The sequence below is a fragment of the Tenrec ecaudatus genome, chromosome 1 (assembly GCF_050624435.1).
Source record: "Tenrec ecaudatus isolate mTenEca1 chromosome 1, mTenEca1.hap1, whole genome shotgun sequence".
Classification (NCBI taxonomy): Eukaryota; Metazoa; Chordata; class Mammalia; order Afrosoricida; family Tenrecidae; genus Tenrec; species Tenrec ecaudatus.
In genome coordinates, this window is record NC_134530.1 from 245,121,837 (window position 1) to 245,145,059 (window position 23,223).

General features: G+C 40.8%; 1 protein-coding gene across 1 annotated transcript in view; it reads right to left on the reverse strand.

The window, feature by feature from the left end:
- Positions 1-23,223, reverse strand: part of AIDA (axin interactor, dorsalization associated) — a 59,366-nt gene that overhangs the window by 13,085 nt on the left and 23,058 nt on the right. The window contains exons 4-6 of the mRNA XM_075530508.1: positions 22,878-22,932; positions 13,003-13,066; positions 11,178-11,284 (exon numbers count right to left, since the gene is read on the reverse strand). Coding sequence (XP_075386623.1) covers positions 11,178-11,284; positions 13,003-13,066; positions 22,878-22,932 — 226 coding nt within the window. The remainder of the gene's footprint in view (positions 1-11,177; positions 11,285-13,002; positions 13,067-22,877; positions 22,933-23,223) is intronic.

A 23,223-nucleotide genomic window follows, 5' to 3' on the forward strand; every position in this document is an offset into this window, starting at 1 on the left:
AAAATGGAAGATAGAATTTTCAAACCATATATTTGATATGGGTCAAGTATTAAAATAGGCAAATGACTTGAAGAGAAATATAAATGGTCAACAAGCACATAAACAGATTCTCAGCATCACTAGTCATTAGGAAAATGCAAATCCAAACTACACGAGGTCTTGCTTCATACACACAAAGACAACCAGAACTGTAAAATTTAATAGGAAAATAACTGTGGGGAAAATGTGCATATATTACAACATTGTCCATTGCTGGTTGGAATGTGAAAACAGGTTAGTTCCTCCAAGAGTTACAACACGGGATGGTCGTCTCCCTGCTGTGGAGTCCTAGCGACCCCGAGGCTTCTGGGACTGAGTGCTTAAGGGAATCGATGGCCCAGGCTCTCTCCCATGGAGACGCTGCTTTCCAACTGCCGCCCATGTGGATCGCAGTCCAACATGTAGCCACGAGCCACCATGAACCCACAATGCTATGCTTTCCTTCCCCCAAAGAACTGAAAAAACACGGCCTCGAGCACTGTTTATACATGAAGGTTCACAGTCACATTATTCATGATGGTCAAAAGGTCAAAATATCCTAAATGTCCATCCAAGTATCAATGGGCACACAAAACTTGGGATTTTAATCAGCAAAAAAAGGAATGGAGTATATGGTGTGGATTGTGTGCCAATAAAACTAAAAAAAAGGAGAAAAAAATTAATAAGTATAAATTGTTAAAAATGGAGCACTGATGCGATAAAGGCTTCAGTGTGAATAAAGCCTCTAAAGCATTCTGCTACGTAAGAAACCAGACACACGGTTGCACACCACCATGAAGGCACTCACATCACTGAACTGTTGCTTTAAAATTTTAAAAATTTTAGATTTGATGCCATGAGAATCTCACCTAATTCAGAGTGCAGGGTACCAACGATGAAACATACAACTTTCCTCTAGTTCTTAAATGCTTCCTCCTCCCACTAACATGATCCCAATTCTACCTTACAAATCTGGCTAGACCAGAGGATGTACACTGGTACAGATAGGAACTGGAAACACAGGGAATGCAGGACAGATGATCCCTTCAGGACCAGTGGTGAGAGTGGCGATACTGGGAGGGTGGAGGGAGGGTGAGGTAGAAAGGGGGAACCAATTACAAGGATCTACATATAACCTCCTCCCTGGGGGATGGACAACAGAAAAGTGGGTGAAGGGAGACGCTGGACAGTGTAAGATATGACAAAATAATAATAATTTATGAATTATGAAGGGTTCATGAGGTACGGGGTATCGGGGAAGGAGAGAAAAATGAGGAGTTGATACCAAGGGCTCAAGTAGAAAGCAAATGTTTTGGGAATGATGATGGCAACAACTGTACAAATGTGCTTGACACAATGGATGGATGGATGGGATTGTGATAAGAATTGTAGGAGCCCCCAATAAAATGATTTTTTTAAGTTGATGACAGTTCTATTATGATTGACTATTTTCTTCATAAATGAACATTAAAAATGTTTCCATGTGTGAGTGAATTGGCTTCAAAGTCTGTAACGATCTAGTGCTTTGGGTTAAAATGATTGTGTTCATGCTGCTTTCTTCCTTACCAACAAATTTTTTGACTGAGACCAAACAAAAGCTTACTCTCTACTAAATATATTTTGAACAACACCAAAAATCTGAACATTTTTAGACTCTTCTAGTAATTCAAATTAGAGTGTAGAACACTTGACTTCCTAGTGTGGTGGATTGTTATACGCTTCTTAGAGACTAACTGCAGCGGGTTATAGTTTAAAATCTTAGTTAAGACAGAAAGGTTTTTCCCAATGGTTGTCGATGTGTGCTGTCCTTTGAGTTTCAGTTTAACCCTGAAATTCAGTTCAAGATGATCTTTTCTGCATACCCCAACCCCCTTGCTTGCTCACCCACAATACCTTGTGCACGTCTTTACTGTGAGTATTCACTAATGTGCTGTCTGACTATAATTTAAGCATCTTGACAGGTCTAGAAAAATTCGTTTTTGATTATTTGCACTAGAAATAAAATGGATTTCTGTTTAAAAAATACCTTGTTGGCTGAATGAAAAATTTTTTTTTACAATTCTAAAGGTCATTATGGGAGCCCTGGTGGCATAATGGGTTAATAACACACTGGACCGCTAGCCAGGTCAGCAGTTTGAAACCAAACCACTACCCACTCCTTGAGAGACAGAGGCTTTCTATTCTCGTCAAGATTTGCAGTCTCAGAAACCCATGAAAGCAGTTCTACTTTGTCCTAGAGCAGCGGCTCTCAACCTGTGGGTCATGACCCCTTAGTGGGGTGGTGGTGAACGACCCTTTCACAGGGGTCACCTGATTCATAACAGTGGCAAAATTACAGTTATGAAATAGCAACGAAAATACTTTTATGGTTGGGGGTAACCACAACAGGGTCGTGGCATTAGGAAGGTTGAGAACCGTTGTCCTAGAGGGTTGCTATGAGTTGGAATTGATGTGATGGCGGGATGTGATGGCGGTGAGTTTTGAGAGGTTACTATACCCTACTAAATGACTGAAAACTAGAATCATTGCTTTCACAGTACAAATAAAAAGGATAAAAATCTAGTCATGCCATCTACAGCTCGAAGGCTGGATGAGAAAGGTGGCATGTTTGTATACTGAACATTAAATTGTACGGCAATTGTCAATTAAGCAATTAAAGACTTCTAAAAGAATAAATTATTAAACACACACTTCAAAACACAGAAAGCTCTAAATACCACAGCTGTCTACACCAAAATATCTCAACAAGGTTCTGGTTGAGGGGTGTCCTTGAATTATCACTAGGAGTTCCACGGAAGAGATCGATTAAGGAAAAATGAATGCTGGTTCAACTTAGTACACTGAGTAATGATGTTTCCAGAGACTGGGGGGCCCCTATACCAACTTCATTACATGTCTTTTATCTGATCAGGAGTACAAGTCTGTATTCAGTGTGTGTGTGGGGGGGGGGCAGGGAAGGTCAAAGGTAAGCAGTGACCCCTGTATTGTGTGGAGGGAAAGACAAGTGAGCTGATGACACCAGTCTTTTTCTTCCTATGTTACCAGATGACCGTGACACACCACTGACCACAGCAACTATGCTTTACTGGTGCATCCTGACTCAGTTGTACAACCCCCACCCCCACCTCCACCAACTACTCTTTCATAAAATTGTAAAACATGGACTGTGTAGGGTATACTGTGAAGTTTGGGCAGTTGTTTAGTGGGGAGTCTCAGTTTTTTATTTATAATTCCATCTAGTTAGTTATTATGCCTCTCTGTTTCATATTGTACTTGCACTTGTGTTTTACAAACATAATGTGACACTCCAATATGATTTCTGAAGGGCAAAAGAGAAGATTTGAAACAAGCCCAGAAACAATTCATCTGATTAACTTGTCACTTTCAGCTGCACAAGATCTTTAAGTGATGAAGCCCAAGGGTGTACCTTTGAGAACTAAGGCCTGCCGGACCCATGCGACAGTTACACACTGAATAAGGGAGACTCAGGAAGAATGGATGCATTTGAACTACAATGCTGGTGAAGAACAGGGAAAATACCACGGAGTGCCAAAGAACAAATTTCTCTCTCTTGTAAGAAGTATAGTGAAAATGCTCCTTAGAGGCAAGGATGGTGAGACTGTACTTCGGATATGTTATCAGGAGAGGCCCATGCAATCCAAACTCATGGCTATCAAGTCAATGCTGACTCATAACAACCCTGTAGGGCAGGATAGGACTGTCCCTGTGAGTTTCTGAGACAGTAACTCTTTATGGGAGTAAAGCCCCATCTTTCTCCCTCAGAGCAGCTGGTGGTTTCAAACTGCTGGCCTTGAGGTTAACAGCCCAACGTGCAACCACTACACCCACCAGGGCTTTCAGGAGACATCAGTCCCTGGAAAAGGATATGATGCTTTGCAAAGTAGAAGGGAAGACAGAATGACCTGATGACTACAACAGTGAGCTCAAGTATAGAATGCTTCTGGGGTTAGCAGCGCAGGAGTGAGCAGTGCCCCACTGTGTTGTACACAGTGTCACTATGTGTCAGAACCACTTTGACGGACGGCACCTAACAGACAAAAACAAAAGAGTAACAGGAAACAGACAATGTTCGTTTTCATGATGGAAGCTATTTGTTAGTAGATTGCACCTAGGGTGGTCCACTATTTGTGTATCAGTTTGTCATAATGTGGTGTCTTGTGTGTTGCTGTGAGGCTGGAAGCTCTGCAACTGGTATTTCAAGTCCTAGCAGAGTCACCATGGTGGTCAGGTTTCAGCAGAGCTTTCAGACTGAGACAGATTAAGAAGTGGGACGGACCTGGTGATCTACTTCCTAAGAGAATGATCAGTGAAACATCATCTGACACAGTGGGAGAAAATGAGCCCCTAAGGGCAAAAGGCATGCAAAACACAGAACCTGCCTACTCAATGTCCACTCTATCTCTCTCTCTTCTTTTTTTTAGTTTTTTCACATTTCAGTAACTTTACTGAAAAGTATGTCCCTTCATTGGGTCCCTACTCAAGTACTCTCTCAATACAAGAACACTTTGTTCTATTAACCTGGTATTCCATGATGCTCTCCTTCCTTACACGATCGCTAAAGACAAAGCAGGTACACAAGCAAATGTGGTGAAGAAAACTGATGGTGCCCGCCTATCAAAAGATAGTGTCTGGGGTCTTAAAGGCTTGAAGATAAATAAGCAGCCTTCTAGCTGATAAGCAACAAGATCCGCATGGAAGAAGCATACTAGCCCATGTGATCACGAGGTATCAATAGGATCAGGTATCAGGCATCAAAGACCCAGAACAAAAAAAATCGTATCATTGTGAATGAGGGGGAATGCGGAGTGGAGACCTCACAGTCCATCTGTAGACAATTGGACATCCCCTTACAGAAGGATCACGGGGAGGAGACGAGCCAGTTAAGGTGCAGCATAGCACCAATGAAACATTCAACTTTCCTCTACTTCTTTAATGCTCCCTCTGCCACTATTATGACCCCAATTCTACCCTACAAATCTGGCTAGACCAGAGCATGTACACAGGTAGAGATAAGAGCTGGAAACAAACACAGGAAATCCAGGACAGATAGACCCCTTAGGACCAATACTGAGAGTAGCAATACCAGGAGGTAACGGTAAAGGTGAGGAGATAAGAGGAACTGATCACAATGATCTATATATAATTCCCTCCTAGAGGGATGGACAACAGAAAAGTGGGTGAAGGGGGACATCAGTCAGTTTAAGACATGAAAAAATAATAATAATTTATAAATTATCAAGGGTTCATGAGGAAGGGAGGGGGGGAAATGAGAAGCTGATACCAAGGACTGAAGTAGAAAGAAAATGTTTGAAAATGATGATGGCAACAAATGTACAAATGTGCTTGACACAATGAATGAATGTCTGGATTGTGATAAGAGTTGTACGAGCTCCCAATAAAATTATTTTTTTTAAAAAAAGAAAAGTATGTCCCCTAACACCAAAACATAATGGTAGTTTGTTAGTTTATCTCTGTCAATGGAAAAGTAATACTGATGTACTCAAATATTGAAATGTTCAGGAAAACTGAAAGTTATCCACAAAAACAGTTTACAAAATGTCAGTGAATGATATACTGTGGTTCTTTGTCATATCTTCTTTTTTATGTGTATATAGACCCACAAATATATGTAATATGCTGTCCAGAGTAAATCTGAATTTCTTACAACCAATCTGGATGGTCTCAGGCTGCACCATGCATAGAATAGCTGGTCTCCTTACATACACTGACTTATCATGGGACATCCAAAACTCCACCTCAGCTGCTTTATCATTAGTCAGGTGCTTATTTAAGATTTTGTTTTGGCACAATACAGGCACTTAATGAGATTACAATGCTACTTAAAAAAATCACAGGCAATGGCAGTTTTAAAAAGAGGCCTAGTAAAAACTGGAGTATTAAATGCAATTTGAGCCTGCATTAGTGGAGTAAAGCAAATTTCCAGAGTTTCTTTTTGTTGAGTTTCTAGTAAGTGAAATTAATTTTCTCAGTGGGGCTAGACTGAGGTGGTAGATCCTGTATAAAATGGATACAAATATCTCCTATTGTCTAGAAAAAATATGAAGAATGATGAGTATGTCAAACTTGACAGGTCTATATTTTTGCTTTATACAAAAAGTCCAGTCAATCTTAATGGCATGGACAGAGTAAAGCATTTGAGATTTTCAACTGTTGATGTGGCATGACTCAAAATGAGAAGTAGCAGCTGCTAATAACAACCATCAGAATGTGCAATACACAAAGTATGAATCTAGGTAAACTGGAAATTGTCAAAAATGAAATGGATCACAAAAAAATCAGTCACTTAGGTATTAGCTGAAATGGACTGGTATTGGTCATTCAGAATCATACACTGATATATCTACTATATTAAATGACAAAATTAAAGAAGGGTCAGAGTACAAAGGAATATTCCAGGGTTTGTTCTGAAGTACTGCACTGTCAGTGATAGGATAATATCTACATTCCTACAAGGAAAACAAGTTAATATGACTATTAGTGAACCACCACTTACCAACCCCCACTATTGCCAAAGATGAGGAAATTTAAGATTTTTTTTTACCAACTTCTACGGTCTGAAATGGACCAAACATGCAATCGAGATGGACTGATACCTTCTAGTGATTGGAATACAAAAGTTACAGATGGAAAAGGATCAGTAGTTGGAAAATATGGCCTTGGTGACAGAAAGGACACAGTTCAGACAGAAAGATCACATGGTAAAGTTTTGCAAGACCAACATGCAAACCTTTTCAGCAACATAAAATGGTGACTATCCGTGCAAACATTGCTGAAGGGAACACAACGGGAATCAATCTACTACACCTGTGGAAAGAACAATGGAGAAGGTTGAGCATCATCAGTCAAAACAGGGCCAGGGCCAGCTGTTAGACCATCAACTGCTCACCAGCAAGCTCAAGTTAAAGCTGAACAAAATTAACGTCCATGAGAGCCAAAGTATAACTGAGTATATTCCACCTAAATTTAGAGACCATCTCAGATTTTAAAGACCATGTAACAGATCTGATACATGGAACTCTAATGACTGAAGACCAGGCAAGTTGTGAGATGTTATAAAGGACATCATACATGAAGTAATTTTTAAAAAGATAATAAAGAAAAGATCAATGTTTATGTCAGAAGATGTTCTGAAACTTATTCTTGAATGTAGAGTAGGTAATGCAAATGGGGAAAAAATTATGTAAAAACAGCTGAACAGAAGATTTCAAAGGGCAGCTCAAGAAACAAAGTATTATAATGAAATGTGCAAAGACCAGTCATTAGGAAACTAAAAGGGAAGAGCACACTTTCTCAGCTGACAGAACTGAAGACAAAATTCAAGCCTTGGATTATTAAAAAATTATGTCTACGGGCACAATATTGAATGATGCATCAAAAGAAGATGGAAGGAATTCACAGTGTTAATGATCCCCAAAAGAACTGGTCATTGGTCAACAATTCCACGAGATAGCGACTGATCAGGAGTCTATAGTACTGACGGAAAATGTCACAACTGTCCTGAAGTCACTGGCAAAAAAAAAAAAAAAGAGGAATTAACGATGTACCGATTGAAATGTCTCACCAAACAGCTGTTTACTAGAGCATCTGTGAAACAGACAAAGATCATCAACAAGACAGACCGACAGTAGCTGCAACAATAGGCACAAACAGCAATCCCTATGAGACCAGTGGAGAATGGAGCAGCGTTTCCTTTGTGGTACAAATGGTCACTAAGAGTCAGAAGCAACTAAACAGCACTACAGTGGCAGTGACTGATTTAATGGCTTTTATAGCCAAAGTCTTTAACTCCCGCCCAATAACCTTTCCCTGCATGGGTCTGGTAAGAAGGTGGGGGAAGACACTGATAGGATTCACTGCTGAGTAATTGCTAACAGGATTTATGCACAGCATGTCATCCTGCTGTGTATAAAATGAGCCTTCTGAGAAGAAGGGATCTCCTTACCAGCAAGAGCCAGGGGTGGAGCGTGTCCTCTGGACCCCAGATCCCTGGGCAGTGAACCTCTTGGATCAGATGACAGCTATACCATTAAAGGAGCAGCAGCAGAACTAGGACATGACAGAGTGATGAACTTCCTAACCCAGAGAGCAAGTTGAGTGCTTTTGGGCAGGAGATTGGCTTTCGGAGTGGGGTGCCTCTATGCACTTTTAACTGGGGAAGTTGGATGTGCTGAGCACAAGTAGAGCTGAGTGCCATTTCATTCAGGGAGCTGGGTTTGCTAGCCCAGAGCTTAGGCAGAATGCCTTATAGCAGAGTGATATGCCCTTTGGGTATTTAATAGCAGACATGACAGACTCTGTAAACATGTCCTGGGAAACAACTCAACCCTGAGCATTTCTCATGGGCATTATTACAACTTGTTAACTTTTTAAATAAATTATTTGGTCATGAATTTTGTCTTTGAGTTCTCTGTAGCCATTGCAATGGATATTAGAAGAAAGGTAAAATAGGGGACATTAATTAAGACAACTCAAGTACCTAACAACAACAAAAACAGCCACCTAACTAGTAATGCAAAAGTTAACCTATCCACTGAGCATCATCTGTTGAAAAGCAACTATGGATCCAGCCAAGCTGTAAAGTCACTGAACTACAAGTCTCAACCATGGGATAAGTACAGGTGCTGATTGCTTTGAGGCTCTAATCACCATGTAAAATAAACAGAGCAAAGCTTTTTAAAAGTCATATTTGGTCTAAAAGATTTTTAAATGAATTTATTTAGTAGCAGAAATTGCTGCTCGAAAAAGTCTATGTAATAATTCCAGTATGTTGAGCTGGCGTACATTTTTAAGCCCAGACTGAGAGCTAAAAGATCCCCTCTCCAACAGTACAGATCCATTAACATGGCACAAGATACCCAAGAGGACTTTTGATAAACTAAAAATCTGAGTACCTTTTTAGTTCCTATTGAGTCTACAGATTTTGTCAGTTGAGTAGCATACTGCCAAATTTTTGTCAGATCTGCAAATGATGATAAATGAAATAAAATATTCTCTGCTGCGAAGGCTCCCAACAAGCAATGATGAGATCGGTTCTCTGTACTGTGCTGTCATCATGTGTGACACCGAAGGGTGTCCTCGAGGAACTGTCCTGCTGACTCCACTCGGGTTTCACTCTCTACTCAGACACAGAACCCCAACACTGTCACACGTAAAACACTGCTCTCTTCACAGGGAGGCGCCGTTTCACATCCCTTGCATATGAGCTGAGAGGGAGTTGTGGGTGATGGTACAACATGGTTAACTGGATTAAATGAAGATCTGATGACTTGAGGGGTCTCTGGTTGCACTGTGGTTAAAATGCTCGGCTGCTACTGAAAAAGTCAGCAGTTTCAACACACCAGTTGCTCTGCAGAAGATATGTAGCCGTCTGCTTCTGGAGAGATCACGGCCATGGACACCCCATGGGGCAGTTCTATCAGCACTCTAGGGATGCTATGAGTTGGAATCAACACAATGGCAACAAGTTTAATTCACTCGAGAAAGTGTCTAAAACTGTCTGACCTAACAGCAGCTCAGCAGCTCTGAGTGTGTTGTTGCCTCTGTCACCACACGAGGAAAAGAGCATTGGACAAGGGACGCCTCTGTCTAGGCTGGGCACCTGAGTCTCCAGAGGACCAGCATGGTCACGGTGCTCAGTGCACAGCGCCCTTCATCCCCGGGTCACTGGTACCAAATCAAGGGAAGGGACACCATCAACTTCTCTGTTCCAAGAGGCAGCTGACAAGAGTGAAGGTCCTAGGCCAGAGCAGGCTCGGCTCGCAGGGGGTCATTTTCTGAGGATGGCCAAAGGCACTCTAGAGCAGTGGTTCTCAAACTTCCTAATGCCACAACCCTTTCATACCGTTCCTCATGTTGTGGTAACCTCCCAACCATAAGATTATTTTCGTTGCTACTTCATAACTGTAATTTTGCTACTGCTATGAAACCACCGACCCCTGTGAAAGGGTCGTCATTCGACCCGCAAAGGGGTCGCAACCCACAGGTTGAGAACCGCTGCTTTAGACAATAGAGTATGAAGAACCAGGTCTGACTGGACCACCAGGCCCTGGGACAGCGAGTCTGTTAAGACCACGGAAGAAAGCAGAGGGTAAACAGAAAAGTGAAGTCTTTTAAGAACCTGTCCTCAAATACAGAAGACAGCTATGTTTTTCTCCATTCTATCAGTTTTGCTTTTGAGAATTTTTGCTGTAACTTACAGTGCAAATCACAGGCAATGAAAGATTTCTCCTACTGGGCCAAAATTGTACATTTCAATGGACTGATGGTCTGTGTTTCAAAGCAGTAATTTATTATCTCCAAGACCAGACTCCTAAACAGGTACCTTAGGACCAACAGGTTCACCTAATGACATGCAGGGATAAAAGTTGAACCAATAGTTCTCATGGAAGCAGCACTGGGTAAATCTAAGGCCCAAGACCTCTTCCAAGTGTTGAAAGGCAAGGATGTTACCTTGCGGACTAAGGTGGGCCTGACTCAAGTCATGGTATTTTCAGTCACCTCATCTGCACGTGAAAGCTGAACAAGGAATCAGGAAGACCAAAGAACCAATGTACTGTGGGGACTGTCAAAAGAACCAGCAAATCTATCATAAAATTAAAGCAAGAGTGCGCCTTAAAAGTGAGGATGGGGTGACACCATCTCACGTTCTTTGAACATATTATCAGGGACATATTGGTAAAGTGGAGGGGTAGCATAGAGAGGATCCTCGGTGGCTAGTGGCTGCAGGGGTGGGCTCGAGCAGGACAATGATGGTGAGGATGGTGCAGGACCAGGCAGGGTTTTGTTCTGCGGTGCAAAGGGTCCTGTAAATCAGCAACGACTTGATGGCACCTCACAACAACATCAAGTATCAACAAAGGAGTGCTGGTGGCATACTGGGTAATGCATTGGGGGCTAACCCCAAGGTTAGCAGTTTAAAACCAGAAGCCATCCTTCAGAAGAAAGATGGAGCTTTCTACGCCTGTAAGGATTTACAGTCTCAATAACTTACTAGGGCAGGTCTACTATATCTTATCAGGTTCCTACAAGTCAAAATTGGCTTGATGACAAACATCAGCAAGTTCTAAACACTTGGGCCCGAGATGAAGTTACATTTATTTTTAATTAGTGACACCCACCAGGAACTCTAGCAGGGAAACAATCAGGAGATCCTGCTCCAGCGCCACCCTCTTCCTCATCTTCTTCAAATTCCAAATTCTCTTCTTCACCGGGTGCTAAAATTCTTCTACATAAAAAAGATAGAAAAATAGTGAGCTACAAAACACCTTATATGTATGTAAGATACAATAATTGGTCCGTGTCCATCTGGAACAAAAGAGAAATAAAGAAAACCCAAGAATCAGAGAAGGAATTGGACTAAAGGACCAGTTGTCTGCTTAAACCACTGCCCTGAGACCAGAAGAACTAGATGGTACCTGCCTACACTACTAAGCATTCTGAGCAGAAACATCATAGAAAAATTCTGATACGAAAGAGGGAAAAATATGGAACAGAACTTCAAATTATTAAAGAGCCCAAACTTACTGGATTTATTGAAGCTGGAGGAGTCCTCAAGACTATGGCCCTGAGTTGCTCTTCTAACCTTGAATTGAAACTTCTTTTGAAGTCACCTTTAAACTAAGCAATGATTGTCACCATTGAGACACTTAAAACACCTTTTTTTTTTTTAATGAAGCCTCTATATAAGACCAAAGGATCAATAGATATTTGAAAACACAGAAGGTTGGGGTTAGGGAGTAAATAAATTGGAATGAAATAACTAGAAAAGGAGTAATGAAAATGTTGATATAACATGTAGAATTAAACCATTGTCACTGATGATTACAAAGTGACCTCCAAAAATTTAGAGAAAAATTCCATTATATTTTAATTCCATTTTCCATGAATTTTTGAAACTTCCCTCAGATGTCTAAAAACTGTGGAAAGGGAGTGAGTCTTGCTGTGTATATTTTCACTCCTCCCAAAATACTGTAACTCATATTATTTTTTTAAGGGAGAAAATCACGATACATGAGGGTACATCACTGAAAGTGTGAACTTCAAAGTGAGACTGAGAAAGCCGACTCCCACCACCTGCTCTACTGAACATTACAGTGTATGTCTGACAACTGAAATGCGGTTCGAAAAGGGGAGACTAGGATTCAAAATGAGGAAAGAGGACCTCATCGCAGATGATATATTTGAAAACATCCCAATTCTACAAGCCACTAACATTTATAAATAAATTTATCAAGGTCTTTGAATTCTAGATCAATGTAAACAAATTAAGAATTCCATGAATTCAAATTAAAATGTACCATTTAGAGCAGCAAGGGGAAAAAAAATCATCCAGGATATTGGGTTAAATCTAGCAAATGGCGAGTGAGTGGAAGTCTTAATAATACCAATATGATAGTTTCCCTAAATGACAGATTCAAAATTTTGGACTTTTTTTTTGTGGACTAGCTCCAAAACTCATAAAGAAATATAAAAACCAAAAATTTCTCAGGCAATGCTGAAGATCAAAGATGGAATATCTGTACTAATGGATATAAAAATGTATTGCAAAGATACATTAACTAAGATGGAGTGATATTGATACAATGAAAGAAAAATAAAACAGTGGAAAGGAAGAAAAATATCCTTAAGTATATATTATATTAACATGAATAGGTCTTGGAAGCCTAATACAGAGTGAAAAAAAATGAGCTGTATAATCGTAAGTTTAATATGTCTCTAGTTACCTAAAAATCTAAAACACAAGAGGAAAAACTATGTAAACTGCGTAATCGAAATATTAAAAATGGACTCTGGGTAGAAATAAAACAAAAAGTTTTATGTTCTTGTGAAGCCTCATGGTTACACACTTCCTGGGTAAGACATTCAATGATGACTAAAAACAAAAACAGAACTATATGCAAAATAGTATAAATTAAAAGGATAAAAGAACAAACACGAGTTTACCTTAATGGGACAGGCTGTACATCAAATGGGAAGTCTTTATTATATGTGAGAATATTCTTTAGGACTAGAATAAAACAGAGAATAATAAATTAATTGGAACCAAAAAATTTAGCTTAAGATGATTAGTATTTAATCAATCTTTTTATGCATAGTCACATTTTTAAAATAATTCTTAACCTTACCATTGTTCCAGAGCCACACTGCAATTGTTCAGAAGGGCTTAGCAAAAATAAAGTGTTCACTGTACCCTCCAAGCACCAGTCTATCTGCAATACTGTCAGATCCCCAATGAAAGCACGTTTTATAGTTTCCGAGCCCACATGGAAACTGAACCCCAAAAGAGTTCTCTTGTGTACAAGGGCCTAGGTAAGGCAAAGGACACACTGAGGAAAATGTCTCCTCCCTGTAGTATTTTAATGAAAAGACTGGCATCAAAGATGATCAATTAGAGGTTTATAAGTACCTCTTAGTCTACATCCTGAGTAGATTTCCCTACCTATCAAACTGGTAAACTGTATAATAGTAAGGTTATATATCTCACATTCTTTATAATAAAACCGAACTGAAACAAAACACCTTGCCATGGCGAATTGACTCATGGCAACCCCATGGTAAATGGCTCCACAGCATCGTCAGTGGCTGATTTTTAGAAGTAGATCAGCGGGTCTTTTTTCTGAGGTGTCTCTGGGTAGATGCGAACCTATCATCTCTTGGTCAATAGCTGAGCACATTAACCAGTTGCATCACCTAGGGACAATACACACACGTAAAAGGGCTTCAAAATGTTTGTGCAATAACTGCACTGTTTTCATTCATTTCGAAGCTCATCACATACACATAATACTTGCATACACCAAAATACAACGTTCGATTCTTTCAGCTTATGATATACTGAGAGTATTCTTCCTTTTTTGGCTTTCTCTAACTCCAGGTCTTGGCTTAGTTCATGATATTTACATGGTCATTTCTGGCTTATAAATTCCCAGTAACTACTTGGGATTATAACAAGGTGAATTTGCAGAATTAACTGGACAAGCCAAAGGTTCCCATGATTTTGTAGTCAACTGATTCTGTAGTTTAGAGCTAAAATGGGTATTATCTATTGGCATCCCAGGAGACTGTCCCAAGAGCACAGGTTGTAATTATGTAACTTACTTCAATAAGAGTCCAATTTGTTTATCAGACAACTTACATATAATTCTACTCAATCCTCCAAGAAGAGAGAAGTCTAGGCTTGTGGCTAAATTCTCATTCATTCTTGTTTTTCACTCTTCCTGCACAAGAAGCCCCCTTCCCTCTCCCTGACTTTCTCATTCTTCAATAAGCATGCACTAAATAACCACAATGTTCCTAATCACTGCTTGAGGTGGCAATGATCTGGCAAGGATCAACAAAGATGGGTTCCTGCCCTTGAATATCGAACTTACAACTAATAAACATAATGCTAGATGATTGTATTAGTCTTCTTTAAGTCTACAGACAGAATGATTGTGTAAGTGCACAAAGTCTTTCCAATCCAAATCTTTAGCCAATGGTGGCTGTTGTTAGGTGCTGTTTTTCAGTGTCACTGAGTTGGCTAGCCAATAGCATACAATTTAAAGCAGTGTTGAGAAAAGAAAATTATACATTTATAGGCTATCTTTTGAGACCATAAGACTGAAATTGTTGACTTATACAGATTCAAACTTTAAGTGACTATGCATTATTTACATGAACAAGGAGGGTTGGAGAAAGGACAAAACTTTCGATGATACTCATTCACAAAAGCAGAACCATGCCTGCCAGACTAACACGTCACTTAAAAAAATGCAATGAAAGCATAAAAATAGTAACCGTAATCCCAAGCCACAATTCAACAGATCTGAATCAAAATCTAATGACCATCAATTCCACAGCCTTGGGACAGCAACCATGTTTCTTCTCACAGATGGCATTTCAGCCTTAAGTGTGGGGAATACGTCTGCTATGAGTTTAAGGAAAGCCCATTTTATTTAGTGGGCCTTCCAAACGGAATCCTTCTGGTATGGCCATAAAGGATGTGTGTGCCTCAAAAGGATAGAGTCTAAAGTCTCAGTTGCTTATACCACACAGCTTGAGTAACCAAGGGCTGGATAGGAAACTAGGTCAAAGGGAGGTTTATACTTAATCACAGCCCTAAGTTGGTTCTTATGACATGGCTCCTACTTGATACTCTCATGAGGAGATCACTGAAGACATGGGGGCTACAGAAAATTGTTGTGAAGAAATCAGATGGTGCCCAGCTATCAGAGAAAATAGCCTCTAAGGTCTTAAAGGTTTGAAAACTTAAATGTCCTCAAACAAGCAGCCATCTAAGTGAGGTGTCAACAAAGCCCACATGGAAGAAGAGGACCAGCCTGTGTGACCACGAGGTGTCGATGGGAATCAGGTATCAAGGAACAAAAAAAAAACTTATCACTATAAATGAGGGTGAGTGCAGAGTGGAGACAACTGGACACCCCCTTACTGAAGGGTCACGGGGAGGAGACGAGCCAGTCAGGGTGCAGGATAGCAATGATGAAACATACAACTTGCCTCTGGTTCTTAAATGCTTCTTTCCCCGACTATCATGATCCAAATTCTACCTTACAAATCTGGCTAGACAAGAGAATGTACACTGGTACAGATAGGAACTGGAAACACAGGGAATCCAGGACATATAGATGATCATTTCAGGACCAATGGTGAGAGTGGTGATACCGGGAGGATGGACAGAAGGTGGGGTAGAAAGGGGGAACCAATTACAAGGATCTACATATAACCTTTTTCCTGGGGGATGTACAACAGGAAAGTGGGTGAAGGGAGACATCAGACAGTGTAAAATATGACAAAATAATAATAATTTATCAATTATCAAGGGTTCATGGGGGAGAAGGGAGTGGCGAGGGAGGGGTGAAATGAGCTGATATCATGGACTCAAGTAGAAAGCAAATGTTTTGAGGATGATGGTGGCAGCAAATGTACAAATGTGCTGGACACAATGGCTTTATGTCTGGATTGTGATAAGAGTCATACGAGCCCCCAATAAAATGATTTTTTTAAAAATACCATTACCACCCTAAAAAAAACACAAACCGCTGAACTGGTACTTTAGGTAGGTGATTTAAAAGGTACATGAAGAGCTGTTATAAACTTATTTTTAAAATCATTTTATTGGGGCTCATACAACTCTTACCACAATCCATACAAACATCAATTGTGTAAAGCACTTATACATTTGCTGCCCTCATCATTCTCAAAATTCGACTTCCGTTTGGATTCCTGGAATCATCAGCTCATCATTTTCCTTCCCCCCAACTCCCCGCTCCCTCATGAACACTTAATAATTTATAAATTATTATTTTATCTTATCTTACACTGCCCGACGTCACCCTTCACCCACTTTTCTGTTGCCCATCCCCACAGAGGAGGTTATATGCAGATCCCCATGATTGGTCCCCTCTTTCTACCCCCCTTCCCTCGCAGTATTGCCACTCTCATCGTTGGTCCCTAGGGGTTCATCTGTCCTAGATTTCCCATGTTTCCAGATCCCATCTGAACTGCTGTGCATCCGCTGGTCTAACCAGGTTTACAAGGTAGAATTGGGACCATGATAGTTGTGGGGAGGAAGCGTTTAAGAACTAGAGGAGGTTGTGAGTTTCATTATTGCTACACTAAACACTGAGTGACTCATCTCCTCCCCACTACCCCTCTGCAAGGGATGTCCAGTTGTCTACAGATGGGCATTGGGTCCCCAAAGGTTGTGAGTTTCATTATTGCTACACTAAACACTGTGTTACTCATCTCCTCCCCACTACCTCTGCAAGGGATGTCCAGTTGTCTACAGATGGGCATTGGGTCCCCAGCATGCACTCCCCTCATTCACGATATGATTCCCCACCTGCCTTTATTGCTTGAAACCTGGTCTCCTCGGCCCTTCATTATTACACATGTTGGTGTGCTTCTTCCATGTGGGCTTTGTTGCTTCTGGACTAGATGGCCGCTTGTTTACTTTCAAGCCTTTAAGTCCCCAGATGCAATATCTCTCGATAGTCAGGCACCATCAGCCTTCTTCACCACACTTACTTATGCACACATTCGTCTTCAGCATTTATGTGGGAAAGGTGATCACACAATGATGGTTTTTGTTCTATGGTGTCTGCTACCTGATCCCTTCAACAACTCGTGTTCACATAGGCTGTGTGGTTCTGCTCTGTGGGCTTAGTTGCTTCCAAGCTAGATGGCCGGTTGTTTACCTTCAAGCATTTAAGACCTTTATATCCTTGGTAAGCTTTGCCAGAGAACTGTCAATTTTGTTAATTCTTTCATAGAACCAACTTTTAGCTGCATTTATCTTTTGCATTGTTCTCTTGTCTTCCCACTGGTTTAACTCCACCGTGATTTTTATTATTTCTTTTCTCTTGCTATTGGAGGGGTTGTTCTGTTGACTCTGTTCTAATTGCTGGAGGTTTTATGTTAATGCATCTGTCATACGCCTCTCTTCTTTTTTCATATATGCATTTAATGATATCTAGCTACCTCTGATAACTGCCTTCGCAGTTTCCCATAAGTTTTGATACGTTGTTTTCTCGTTCTCGTTAGTTTCTAGAAACTTCCTAATATCCTTTCTGATCTGGGCCTGTACCCATTAATGTCACAGGAGATCGTTGTTCATTTTCCAATTGGTTGCCCTTGCTTTTCTAGACATCCTCTTATTAATCTCCAGCTTGGTGATCTGAGAAAGATGTCTGGATAATATCTGTGTGTTTGAATTTACTCAGGCTGGACTTGTGTCCTAGCATGTGGTCTACTCTTGAAAAAGATCCATGTGGACTGGAAAAGAATGTGAAATCCTTTGCGTTTGGATGGAAAGCTCTATAAATGTCTAACAGGCCCTCTTGCCTAATTACATTGTTTAGCTCTATGACCTCTTTGCTGAGCTTCTTTCCCAGTTATCTGTCTTTCTCTGATAGCAGAGTGCTAAAGTCACCTACTAAGATTGTTGTGTCCGTGATTTCTTTTTTCATCTTTTTAATGGTTTGTTTGATGAAATTCGCCGCACCATTATTAGGAGTATAAATATTCGATATGCTAAGTGCTTCTTGGTTTACTGAACCTTTGAGCATTATGTAGTATCCCTCTTTATGGTTTGGATCTTGAGGTCCATTTTGTCGGAGATTAAGATAGCCTCTTGCCTTTTTTGAGTTACAATTCGATTGGTAAACTTTCTGCCAACCCTTTATTCTTATCTGTGCGCTTAAGATGTGTCTCTTTGCAGGCAGCATGGTTTATGTTTTCTGAACCAGTTTTCTTTTAATGTACAAATTGAGTTCCTTGGATTTCAGAGTTATTATCATTATCTGTGGATTCATAGTGGTCATACCTTGTTTTGTGTTTTGGGTATTTAGCTATCTCACGCCACATCAGTGTGCTGTGTTTGAGTGGAGTTTCTATCTTGTCTTCTTTTCCATCTGAGACCCTGTTGTCCTGGTAATTGTTGCTGGTATCTTGGCTTCTAGATGGAGATGGGCTATATGATGGTCTCCTGTTTGTCCTTGGTGGAGATTGATCCTCTGGCCATAGTGAGTCAGCCAGTATCTTACGCAGGGTCGGGTGTCTTGCAGCATATTCTTTGAGTCTTTCCTTGTCCTGGAAGACCCTTATCTCACCATCTGTCTTAATGGATAACTTGGCAGGGTACAGGGTTCTGGGGGAGGTATTTTTTTCTTTCAGCTTTGGAAGATGTAGCTCCATTCTCTTTTCCTCTTCATGGTATCTGCTGATAGGTCTGATCATATTCTTACCTGCTCTCCTTTGTATGTGACTGTCTTCCTTTCCCTTGCTGCTCGTAAAATTTTCTCTTTTTTCTCTAAGTTGGATATTTTTGCTATTATATGGCTTGGTGTGTTCTTCTTGGGATCTAGTCTAGCTGGCGTCCTTTCTGCTTCCTGTATGAGTGCCTGGTTTTCCCTTGTTAGGGTGGCAAAGTTTTCTTCCAGACATTCCTTTGCCATCTTGGCTGTCAACTTGTGTGTTGTGTTGTGAGTCGGTAGACCGATTATTCGAATATTATTCCTCTTCATAGCATCTGTCATTGATCTCAGGCTATCTTCTGTCTGTTTAATTTTCCTATCTGACTGTCTTTCTGCCTTGCTTAGGTCTGTTTGTGTGTCCTCAAGATCACTGATACGGTTCTCTGCCTCCTCAAGCCTAATTGTAAATTTTGTGACCTTTTGTTTGGCTTCTGCTACCTCTGTTAGCTCCTGCAGTTCCCTTTGGTGGGTGGACTTTATCCCCTCTATTGTGGACTTCATCCCTTCTATTGTGCACTTCATCTCCTCTATCATTGCATCCTTATTCTGGGTTGCTTCCCTCAGTTCCTGTATTACTGGGAGCAGACTTCTGAAGACTTCCTTGTGTGGCAAATCTGTATCTGTTTCTTTTATGAGAGACATTAGCTCTGCTACTATGTTTCGCCTCTCTGGTTTTTATTTTGTTGGGAGTGATGTGGTCTGTTGATTTTTCCGTGATCCTTTCATACGCCCCATTCTTCTGGGAGGCCAGGTAACCTTATCTGTGTTACTGTTAAGGATTCTTTCAGGCCACTGCCTATGACCTACTTCAAGGATGGGTCAGACTGCTGTATAGGCAGAGTTCCCAGAAGGCTTAGTGACCCGCAGTGGTGAGATGTTTCAGCAACTGGATTGGGGGCTGGAGCCTGAGTGAGTGCCTCAGGCTGCTTTGACTTGTTTGTCAGGGTACCTTTAGCAGCCCTTTTTTGTTGTTGTTTAGTAATTTAAAAAGTAGGCTTTAAAAGGTTAAAATTTTAAAAATAATTTTAAACAAAATTTTGGGAGAAAAAAGAAAATTTGTAGAGGGAGGAAGAAGGAGAAGCTATAAAAGAAGAGAGACGAGAAGTGATAATAGTGGAAGTGGAAAGAGAAGAAAAAAGAGATAGAAGGAAAACCTATAGTAAAGGGGAAGAAGAGAAGTATTAGCAATAAAGAAAAAGAAGGAAGAAAGAGAGAAAATATAACACAAAAAGTAAAAGAGAAAAACAAGCATGAGATAAAAGATGTGTATATGTTTAAATCATTCCTCCTTCTTTTCCCTCCAAGTTCTAGTGAAGCTTCACTGTCACGGACGTGGTGCTGATCTGGGCTCCAGAACCGGGCTATGTGGGGGAAATGCTCTTCAGATCAGCAAGCACTCCCAGGTCCCTGCAGGCCTGTAGAGTTGAGCCTGTGGATAGAGGCTACACAGGCGGGAGCAATCCCACAGGGGAGGGCTGGAATCCCCACAGCGCACCAGGGAGGGCAATGCTGCTCCGGCAGGAGTGCAAAGCCCTGTCGCTCACACTCCCAGTAGGCAAGGGTGCCCACTGCGGTGCCCGGGGTTGTCTGCGTTGGATGGGGCGCCCTGTGGCAGGCAGGTTTAGCACCCCGGGCTGCAGGCATGGGTCTCTGCGGTGACGCAGGTCAGCCTAAAGTGGCTCTGGTGGCAGAAACGCAGTGCTGGGGGTAGAAGCGGGATGGGGCTCCGGCTGCAGGCTGCACCAGCGGGGCATGCTCAGCGCAGGTTCCCAGGCCGGAGGTGGAATGGGCGCTAAGCTGATGGGGCGGGTGGCCGGGTGCCAGTGGAGAGGTCCCAGGCAGCAATGGGGGTGGATGGTTCCACGTGGGGGTCACGGGCAGGCAGCCCCCGGTAGATTGTAGGTCAGTTATCTGACCTTTGGATGAATGGAGGGAGGGATGCGGGCCCAACAGCAGATGGCTGCCACTGCAGGAAAGGGAAGCTTCTCTCCTAGTGGGGTCCCGTGAGTGGGCAGCTGCTTTAGGGGTCCCAAGACGACTGTGCGTGTGTCTCGGCAGAGCAGGCAAGGGACTCTGGGCTCAGGGCACGGGTCTGGGGATGGAGTGGGACTATAGCTAGTCGCAGCCATGATGCCAACAGCCTAGTGACCTGAGATGTCCCACGAATTGGGCCCTGGATCACTGAGGCCCCGACTCAGGACAAATGCGTGGGGTGGGGGTGGGGTGCTGTTCCATGGGGATATTTCATTGACCAAACTCCTACCACTCGGCTACCTGGACACCACACCTGCTTTGTTCGCAAGAGCTCTCAGAGTATGCCATAAACATAATCTTAAAATAGTTGTTAATGCCTTACAAAAGCCATAAAATAAAATTATTAACACAATAGTTAAAAATTGGTGAAAATGTTACATTGTTATATGCATATCCTGGATGTAGGTAACTACTATTCTAGACACAAAATTATAGTACTTCTAACAAACACTTTAGGATCTTTCTTGATCACACAAATTAATTGTACTTTTAAAAGATGACCCAATTCTTGCCATCTTCAGAAAGATCGTATTCTGAAATATGGGGGGGGGGGAAATGTGGCCACCTAACAATTCTAGAGAAAACACCAGAGCCACAACAAATCTATGTATTGTTGTTTTTCTGTTACTCTATTCTACCTATACCAATAGTATAGAAATTAGAGCCTATATTTAGACACACACACAAAAAAAACCCAGCACCCCCCACTGCCATAGAGTTAATTCTGATTCATAGTGCCCTTATAGGTACCAGCTCTTGTGGATTTCCGATACTATACATTTTAATGGAAATAGAAAAACTTCATCTTTCAGCTGGTAGATTTAAACTGCTGACTAGCCCAGTGCTAATCCAATGTGCTGCCACGGCTCTTCCTTCCTCAGTACAGTTTATGAGACTTCCTTTCTAGGGTTGGAGCTGCTAGTACCTCAAATAATATATTTGTCTTTCTCAGACCTGCTATTTTAAAAAAATTGGAAACTGTCAGTTTATGGAATCTATATTAACATAATCTTGGATTCCTGGAAGATGAATTTTCCCTTCTGGCTCTTAACTGAGGCATGGAAACACTGAACAATTAATTATACTACTGTGAAAAGAATTCTAGATAGAGCAGAGTCCAGAGATTTAAGTCTTGATTTGCCACGAAGGATCTAAGTGAATCAAAACAAATTATATCATCTTTCCTCAATTCTAAAATAAGAGATATTTTCCCCTAAAACACTATGATTTTATTATCCCTACTTAAAAATTTGATGTAGAATATATAGTAAACTGTTCTTCCTTTACATAAAGATGTCCTCACCCAATGAAAGAGAATATTGGCTTACATACAGCTAATTGTATGTTCAACTCTTATTCCATTGCCCGTATGATACACATTTTCCCCAAGGAAAATTATTTTGAGCAAGCAAAGAAAACTTTACTTGGTAGCAATCTAACTTGCCAAAATATTTCAAGGAATTATTTACCTCAAAAATGTTTAGAAAGGAGAAAGAAATACTGTGCAGAGCAGCTGAACTAGGTGCACGCAGTTTCTGATGCCATACAATTAAATGGGCATCAACGAGTAAAACTTTATATTCTCCTGGAGATTCTACTATAAATGTTTACCCAAGTCATTACTCTTATAAAAGTGACTAAAACTCAACAATAGTTAATAAAGTTAGATGAGATAAAACTAGCATCAAATAATTTTCCCCTGGTGGCGTAGGGGATGTGCATTGGGCTGCAATCCAAAAGGTCAACAGTTCAAAACCATCAGCCCCTCCACAGGAGATCTACTCCCATAAAGACTTACAGTCTCGGGAAACTCACAAGGGTAGTTCTACACCATTTTATAGGGTCACTATGAGTCAGCATTGACCCAACAACAGTCAGTTTAACAATTTCTGTAGAAATTATAAAAGCACAGAAATCACGAATGGCTAGTATTAACAAAAAATTAATAAATTAATTATTGAGACCTGTTAAATAATTCTGAGATATAAATATTTTTCTAACAGAAAAATCTCTAAAAAATAGCAAACTTACTTGGTTCTAGCTTTTTCAGATCCTCCAGTTTAAATTCCTCTTGGGACTGTGTGGACTAAATTTAAAAACAAGCATATTGTATGTTCTTATTACAAATATTTCATCAAACTTCAATCAGCTAGAAATATTTCACATTTTTTAAGTAGCATAGGCCAAATATCTCCAAAATGGCCCAAATAAATTAATCTATTTCTTACTTTCAAGGGATGATAAAAGTTTCTCCTTTTGCACTCTTGTTAATATTCAGGTCAAAAAGTAACCAGAAAATAAAATAAAATTATATATTTCATTTACATGGTCTTCAAAATATTAATTACATCTCCAGAGCATTAGTTTAACTAAATAA